Source organism: Priapulus caudatus, unplaced genomic scaffold (assembly GCF_000485595.1).
Source record: "Priapulus caudatus unplaced genomic scaffold, Priapulus_caudatus-5.0.1 Scaffold146, whole genome shotgun sequence".
Lineage (NCBI taxonomy): Eukaryota > Metazoa > Priapulida > Priapulimorpha > Priapulimorphida > Priapulidae > Priapulus > Priapulus caudatus.
The window spans coordinates 317,114-326,020 of NW_014577207.1; the positions used below are offsets into that span (position 1 = coordinate 317,114).

General features: G+C 40.3%; 1 protein-coding gene and 1 non-coding gene across 3 annotated transcripts in view; one reads left to right on the forward strand and one right to left on the reverse strand.

The window, feature by feature from the left end:
- Positions 1-569: 569 nt before the first annotated feature.
- LOC106806191 (DNA mismatch repair protein Mlh1-like) overlaps positions 570-8,907 on the forward strand; it is an 18,459-nt gene continuing 10,121 nt past the window's right edge. For both annotated transcript variants that reach the window (XM_014808057.1, XM_014808058.1), the window contains exons 1-11: positions 570-805; positions 3,034-3,124; positions 3,510-3,682; positions 3,949-4,021; positions 4,227-4,318; positions 4,459-4,501; positions 5,290-5,378; positions 6,109-6,221; positions 6,611-6,704; positions 7,392-7,545; positions 8,561-8,633. In XM_014808057.1, coding sequence (XP_014663543.1) covers positions 699-805; positions 3,034-3,124; positions 3,510-3,682; positions 3,949-4,021; positions 4,227-4,318; positions 4,459-4,501; positions 5,290-5,378; positions 6,109-6,221; positions 6,611-6,704; positions 7,392-7,545; positions 8,561-8,633 — 1,102 coding nt within the window. In that variant the 5' untranslated portion in view covers positions 570-698. The remainder of the gene's footprint in view (positions 806-3,033; positions 3,125-3,509; positions 3,683-3,948; positions 4,022-4,226; positions 4,319-4,458; positions 4,502-5,289; positions 5,379-6,108; positions 6,222-6,610; positions 6,705-7,391; positions 7,546-8,560; positions 8,634-8,907) is intronic.
- On the reverse strand, positions 8,712-8,783 carry Trnae-cuc. The gene has a single exon. It is a non-coding gene; the product is annotated as a tRNA-Glu (tRNA).

Genomic DNA, 8,907 nt, shown 5'->3' on the forward strand with positions numbered 1-8,907 from the left:
CAGCAATAGCTGAAAACCATATGGAATTTTATTTCTGCTTCATTTTGCCTGCGCTTTGCATACCAGCAATGATACTGCAGAATGATTCAAGCAGTTCCCTTTTTTTTCAGATATCAAAGCTATAGTTTTGTTACCATGTAAAATTTTGATTTCCTTCAAGTCCTGTCAATGAATCAGAAGAAAAAGAAAACAAATAAAGAATATAGCCAAATTCCATCAAATTGTTTTCTGTATTTTTTAGCGCAAAATTTCGAAGGGCACTTTGAAATCTAGACCGTATTTCCCAATACGGCAAATACGGTCTGAATCGGCCCCCTGCACTTGTATCTGCTATCGGACCTATCCCACGGGAAAATTTGATACATACGATTGGGAACCTATAGCTTAATTGTGATATAAATAATATAATTGCAACAAAATATTAATTCATTCATCTGATAAAGATTGATTTCATGACATTTCGAGAGTAATTTAGTTGTATTTTGAGTCATTTCGAGACATTTCAAGTCATTCGTGTGATTTCGAAAGTTAATAGGCGCATCTCGAGTTATTTCAAGCCATTTCGGTCCAGTCATTTGCGTTATTCCAACATGGCGCGAAATAGAAACTTCTAGTGTATGTTTATTAATTTTACGCGCGGGATCGTTTAAAAGTATTCTGCTACCATAGTTTTTGTGTGTTATAGCATAGAATTCGTGATGGCAGGAACGATAAGAAAGCTAGATGAAGTTGTCGTCAATCGGATCGCTGCAGGAGAAGTCGTTCAAAGACCGGCAAACGCGCTGAAAGAAATGATTGAGAACAGGTGTGTTGGACTGTCGTACGTAGACTCGTAGTCCGAGCCGACGCAGACCGCAGTAATGGGTCTATTACATCCACTGGCAGCAAGAACAAGCCCGCACGTACAGCACACACGCGGCCATTGACTATAATAACAACGGTTGTTAATATAATAACAACGGTTGTTAATATAATATGCGGTTGTTATAATAATAACGGTTGTTATTATAGACATAGTTAATAGCCGCGTGTGTGCTGTACAGTGTACGTGCGGGCTTGTTCTTTCTGCCAGTGGCAGTGATTACATCGTGTAACATCGTATATTGGAGAGTAATATGTACTGTAACTATAGCTGAGAGGGTCTATGTCCCCCGGGGTACTGCCGGAACGTACCCTGGGTAGATACCGGACCGTACCCTGGTACTACTACTATATTATATGCCGGACCGTACCTCGCCTACTCCACTAACGAGTCTGGGAGTCGCCTACGCCTACGTCCTACCCTAACCCGAACCCGAACCCGAACCCTAACCTAACCCTAATCCTAACCATAACCATATCAAATAGTGACGCAGGTACGTTCGGCGTATACCGGACCGTACCCAGGTACGTTCCGGCAGTACCCTGGGGGACATAGACCCTATGAGCCGAACTATAGTGTATGGCTGACTCAATGACCGCAAGGTCTTTTCGCCATACCCGTGCATTATATTACCAAAGTTATAAATGTTTAATTTTCCCACTGTCTGATTTATCCTCGTTTAGCACAAATAAAAATCTTGAAATCTTGAAATCTATTAGGGGGACCTAGACGCAACCCTAGTATGGGTTAAACCCGCACCCTCAGATAAGCAAAGCGGAGTTATAACGTCAGCGTGCGGACAATGTCGTACGGTACACTCACAGGCACTTGGAGCGTTTCAATAAAATATAATGCGAATAATAATACGAAATTTATTTACTACCAAAGTCTTAATGTTTCTCTAGGCCTACTCTCTTTCACGTATTATTGCCGACAAATATTTATGTGTCAGTGTGCATCAGCTAGCATGCGGCAGCGAGCGTGTGTTGCAGATGAGCATTTGGACGGCATTTACAGGAAATTGTTGGCAATAATAGGTGCAAGAGAGTAGAGAAACATTAAGACTTTGGTAGTAAACAGATTTCGTATTTATTTAGCATTATATTTTATTGAAATGCTCCAAGTGCCTGTGGGTACCACTGGATGATGCGCCACTGTCTTAAGCCTGGGACACACCATGCGAATTTATTCGCACGTCCGCGGCGATCATATCCGCAGCGAAATTCGCGGCGAAAATATTCGCACCCTCATGCGATAATTGAGCGGACACACCATGCGAGTTTATTCGCACGTCCACAACGTACACACTACACGCGATCTACTGGCGCCACACGGCTCTAACATGGCTCCAACAGTCATGTGGTCACGTGATTAGCATCTACTGATCAATGATTCACTGCATTATAACAATCTGCCGCACCAACAATGGGACACACAATGCAAATTTATTCGCACGTCCGCAGCAAAAATATCAAACATGTTTGATCGCTGCGAATTTCGGTGCGGATGAAATTCGCCCGCGCTTGAGCGGACACACCATGCGAATTTCGCTGCGATTTTACAATCGCTGCGGACGTTCGAATAAATTCGCATGGTGTGTCCCCTGCGTTAGCTCTACTCTAGTCCTTTAGCCCTTGTTTCCACACGCTTGTGGCAATTGCCAATTAACAAGGGCTATACTCCGCTATAGTACTACTACTAGAGCTACCTCTGTCAGTGTTTCTGTGCATCTGTTTGTTATGTATGTCTGATAATGAGGATTGCTTCCTCCCAGGGCAGGGTACCCTCGTTCTGAAACGGAGAATAAAGAGAATATGTACATTCACTAGTTGTATACGAGTGTTTCGCATTAAATAGAGCAGTACAAACACAACAGTGGTAACGAGGATAGGATTCCGATACCGTTAACTTAAGGAACACACTGCATCTTGCAGTCATAAATGGAACAGAACCCGTCGGGTTTATACACTATACAGAACTCTGTGTCAATGTTCCAATGTTAAAACTGCCCAAAATCTATACTTTTTTCAAAAATCCTGTAAAATTTCGCCAAAGAATTTTTGGATTCCAGCATGCGGCTCTGAATTCCGCTTTTGCATACGTCTGAAACTTTGGCAGCATTTAGACCTAGAGTAAATACTCTTCCTCCTTTGTTATTCAAAAATTTGCAGCTTGGATGCAAAATCTACAAACATTCAACTCACTGTAAAGCAAGGTGGACTGAAGTTACTGCAGATCCAAGACAATGGTACTGGCATTAGGGTAAGATGACATAAATACGTGGCATTTTATTCGTCACCTTGTAATTGTGCAATCAGATCTGATTTTTTTAAATATTTTTCCTAGAAATGCTCCAGCTAAGGTTTCATGCAGGCTAGTTCTAGATCCAGTTCACAATTTCACAATTTTAAAGCAGATGTTTACGTTAATTTTATTATCACAATTGGGCTGTACGTTTTTCATAGCGACTACCTTTAAATCAAAACTTTTCTTATTCAGTTACCAAAACCACACAGGCAGTGTCTAAAATTTACAAACAGTAATCTTTTCACAATATAAATGATTAGGTGCTAGAACCATTTACGCAGAGAAAACCTTGCATGCGTGTGATCAGAGAATAATGTAATTGGCTCATCAATGTTTTCAGAAAGAGGATTTTGGCATTGTATGTGAGAGGTTCACGACAAGTAAGCTGACGAAGTTTGAAGACCTGTCAGAGATCGCCACCTACGGGTTCCGAGGTGAAGCTCTCGCCAGCATTACTCATGTCGCACATGTGACGATCACTAGCAAGACAGCTGATTCGAAATGTGCATACAAGTGCGTGTGAGATCTTTATATATGCCTTCAATTATTTCTTCTTTCTTTTATTATTCTTATTTATTAGGTCCAAAATAATATTATTGTGTAAACCTTTATTGATTTATTACTATCAGAGAACTATTGTCTACCTAGCACAAAATTGTCTCACTTCAGCATAAAGCTCGGATCTTATTCTTAAAATGTATCTTTTTGTTATGGAAGTCAAGTGTTGATTTTTGCTATTCTGTTTCTTAAATTCAGAGTATTTTTTTATTATCTTTTAGAGCAACCTACAATGATGGAAAACCTACAGGACCCATGAAACCATGTGCTGGCAACCAAGGAACAATGATAACGGTGACGATTTTTTTTAACTGGTCTTTTCATTTACATGCTGGGAAGTTTAAGTCAAGTTTTACGTTATTGGGACTTTTTACGGAAGATGCCCACATAAATGCATTCTTAGCAGAGTGTCATCCCCTGGTATTTTTTCCAACGCTGTTTTCGTACACGGAGAGTTGGTCTGACAGGAATAATAATGTTGTGTGTCCTCCCCCCGTAGGTCGAAGATTTGTTCTACAACATGGATGTGCGAAGAAAAGCTTTCAAGAATCATTCTGAAGAGCACGCAAAGATAGCTGATGTCGTACAAAAGTATATACAAACTATTTATCTATTGATAGCCAGTTTCCTGACTATGTTAATAAGCAAATTAAAAGTAAATCAAAATCCATGCTTGTCAATCACACTAGTAGAAATATTGTTGCTGCATTTTGCTTTCCATTGTATTTCAGATATGCTATACATAATGCTAAAGTAGGGTTTACATTGAAAAAGGTACAGTTGGCCATTTTCGATCAGTCACTGCTTTCCTACCTATAAGTATATGTTAGGTCGCTTGTCATAGTGTGATAAGATTCATAGGAGCAACTGTGTAATGCTTCCCAGTCATACACGTTGTACTAGTCATTAAGATAGCTGGGCCGAAATTTTTTTTTGGGGCCACCAGAAATTTATTTTTTCTGGCCCAAAATGAAAAGTGGTAGCCCAATTTTCCATTGGTATTTCTACCATGACGTACAACAGAACATGAGTAGGCCCTACAAACTTAGCACATTTGACACAAAGCCACATTTGTAAAATTGCATGTCACATTTGCAAAAACGCATGGGCACATATAGAACCACGCTAACACGGCGACAGGTTTTAAATCAGCATTATCTCCCTTCACATAGGAAAGCCGTGTCCGCCGAGTGTTGCGATAAATCGAAATCTGAGCACTTGTTTTGCGCTGTGTTAACGCCGAACAGAAATTGTTATCGCCTAAAGATTTTATTTTGCGCCTGTAATATTTGGTTTTGAGTATTTTTTAATCGCCCAGCAGAGGTTTTGGTCGCCATTGGCGACCGGGCGCCCGGCTGTGTCGAGCACTGCTCATGCACTACTATGTCATTTACACAAAACTATCCCCTGCAGCATATATCATAATATTCAATATATCATAAACTTACCTTTACTATGTAGACTTCTTTTGTTTACTTTAGTATATACTATATACCATGTATGTATGTATATGCTTACACTGTCATTGCAGGGTTTATTCCGACAGTATTTGTATGCTTCAGTTTGGTGAGTCGTCTGCTGACATCAGAACACCACCCAACTCCACGGTGACTGATAACATCCGACTAACTTACGGCTCAACTGTGGCAAGGTTTGTTCTTACAGTTACAGTGCAATTATATGTAGATAATGCTATTTAAAGAATAAATTCAAACTTTTAATTCAAAAATTTTATTTCAAAAATTCAAACGGGTATTGCTCTAATGAAGAGTAAACGTTTATTGACACACGAATCGAATCAATCACATTTTATTTATAGATAAGATGGCACTTAATGGCAAACCCTGACACGGTTTTTGCAGCAGTGTGTTGCTATTAAAGCGAGTGTAAAATTAAATTATCACGCGCACTACACACGTGTGCAGGCAATCAAAATGCTCTAAATGTTCACATGCATCGTTATATGGAGAAATAAGCATGTACAGAGGTTTTACCTAGTGTTAGCCATCAAATAAGAATCAAAATGAATGATCTATGAAATTTTGCATAAAACCTTCAGTGTAAGTCAGGTTGACAAGGTATGGTGCTATTGTAAGTCATAGTAATGTAGTGTAATAATGTTACTGTAGACAATGATAATTTAAGTATAATGCTATTGTAAATTAAAGTAACATAAGTATTAGTGTATAAGTGGTAATTAAGTATCAGTGAAATATGATTACAAGTAGCTCTAATGCTTATGTAGAAGGTATGAAAGGGCATTGATATTGAAACATCTGTGTACTGACAAAAAGCCATCCTCGTACCATGATAGAAGTCGTGTTGCTCTTAATACCAGAGTGTGCACCACTGATATGTGATAAATCTAATTTCATCTCCAGGGAGTTGTTGCCAATATCACACGAGGACAAGACGTTTGCTTTCAAGTTAACAGGACAAATTTCAAGTGCTAGCTATTCACTCAAGAAGAGCATTTTCCTGATCTTCATAAACCGTACGTAGTGGAACTGCAAACATTCTTCAGGCATAGAGTCTAAACACTCCATGCATGCGTCATAAACTATTACTGTCATAGTATTACACTGTTGTACAGATAGATATATTGCATCAGTAGTAACTCGTGAAAAATCGTCATCTAAAAGATAGGACTGCTGATCTGGGGTTCAGAATTTTGTCAGAAACATTGTTAAGTAGTTATGACTTAACTTTATTTTTAATCATAAGTCTAAATTGTCATAATCTTTGAAGTGAAGTGCAGTGGAAAGGATATGACATATTAGTCTTATGATAGTCATACCTATTTACGAGGTTTTTCACAACAGCCCCCAGGTAATGGGGAGTTGTGGATGTGATCATGAAGATTGACTACCGTGTGGGTTTCAGACCGACTGGTAGATTGCTCCACATTGAGGAAAGCCATTGAAGGGGTCTACACATCGTATCTCCCGAAGAACATGCATCCATTTCTGTACCTCAGGTATGCTAGCGACCTGTGCTTGCCCTGAAAGGCACTCTAGTTTCACTTGGAAGGTCGCAGTCTGGTGCAGACCTACCAAGTCTCAGGCATTTCGCGGAAGACTCACGCATCTGGACCCATTCTCCCGCATGCCCTAGGCATTCTCACGCATTCACAAAAAAGAAAAAACCTGTACGTAACACTTCAGAATGAAAGTTTTTATGCCTTAAAATTTAATTTTGTCTTCTTTTCTTCGAATGCTAACAGAATATATGTACTGCAAATACATATTTTAAAGCCAAATATTCAGAAACTGGTCGTGTTTGAAAACATTCTGAACCTCCAGCATTATATTCCCAAATTGACCCATTCTCCAGCAAAATCTCACTGAACCTCCAGCAAGCTGGTTGAACCCCCTGGGCAGGTCTGCTGGTGCCGTACCATGTGGGTCAGTATGCAGTGTGATGCTGTGGTAATGGTGTATCTCGCAGTGTGTATGTCATGCCGCAGAACATGGACAGTTAGCAGGTGGCGCCGCTCTACGCGCGAGTTTACAGGTGGCGCCGCTCTATGCGCGAGTTTACAGGTGGCGCTGCTCTACATGTGAGTTTACAGGTGGCGCCGCTCTACGCATGAGTTTACAGGTGGCGCTGCTCTATGCGCGAGTTTACAGGTGGCGCTGCTCTATCGCGTCGTCGTGTGTTGCAGCCTCGAGGTTGCGGCGCGCAACGTCGACGTGAACGTTCACCCGACAAAGCACGAGGTTCACTTCCTGCACGAGGACGCGATCGCGGAGTCGATCCAGCGCGCCGTTGACGCGACGCTGCTCTCCAGCGACTCATCACGCACGTTCTACGCACAGGTGAGCCGTCCTCCCGCGAGGTCACGACTATATAGTCTGAATATGCTATATATACAGTACTATACTGTATACTAGACACTATGCCATATACTATACCCATATGGTATATTGTATACCTATACTGTACACGATATACTATCAAGTATACTATATACCATATAGTGTAAAGTATACTGTATACTTTATACTATAAATGTATATATATATATATATATATATATATATATATATCTTATATATATACTATTGTCATCGGCATGGTTTTGTGACCACATTCTGAAACTTGCACCCTAAAGAATCTTATCATGTTCTGGGAGTAGTACCTGACCTTATGCGCATGTGTGTCTGTGAGGTGATTGTGAATATCATACTTACCTTTGATATCTTTGGCTAATGTTAGGAATTTCAGGTAAAGTCGCTTGATTTTAATCGCACTCTTTAATTGCACATTTCTCTTAAACTCATGCTAACATATTTCTCGTTTTTCTTGATCCCACAGTAAATTCGTTTTACCTGGACTTTGTTGTTGTAGAAACCGCTTAGAGTTTTAGGTCATTTTCTCCTTTAAAAGTCTGATTTTAAGGACGAAATGACGATTTCATAGTTTGCTCCTTTAGCACGAGTACATGTATAACTCCAGATTACTTTATTGATTTCATAGCTAATTTAAATATGGGTTAATCGGTGGTTTCATTAGAACCTGACACACCTCTAATACAGCCACGTAGAATGGCTTGTATATTTCATAGCCCGACCAGGCTGTGAGACCAACAAGCATGTGGCTAATTCGCAATTGTGGTTCTATGAAGCCTTAAAGGGCGCATGTACTCTCATATACTCTCTCCTAATACTTTTAGTCATAGACATAGTACTGTCAAAACAGCATTTTCATAAAACCCTTTTGTTTCATCAAGTCATCGAGTTGCATCAGCATGATCTTCTGGATGAGGCTGTGTGTTGTTGCTGTTTTGTCTGATTTTGCGCCCTTTATAGATTCACATGCTTGTGGTTTTAGGCCTACCTGCCAGGTGTGGCGGCACCCGTGTCAGAAGTCATTACCGAAATCAGTGACAAGTCTTCTTCAAAAAGTACGTTCTAAAAACTGGTTAAGTATTTTGAATGTAATATGTCTGCACTTGTGAGCAAAGTTGACGTCAAAATATGAGTTCCCACACCGGGAATCGAACCCGGGCCGCGGCGGTGAGAGCGCCGAATCCTAACCACTAGACCATATGGGAGCAACTGATTCTATGTTCACAAAGCAAAACTGTTTGTTGAATTTTTAGCTCACCTTGACATCGTCAAGCTGAGCTATTGCCATGGGTCGTCGTCCGTCGTACGTCTGTCTGTCTGTCAACATTT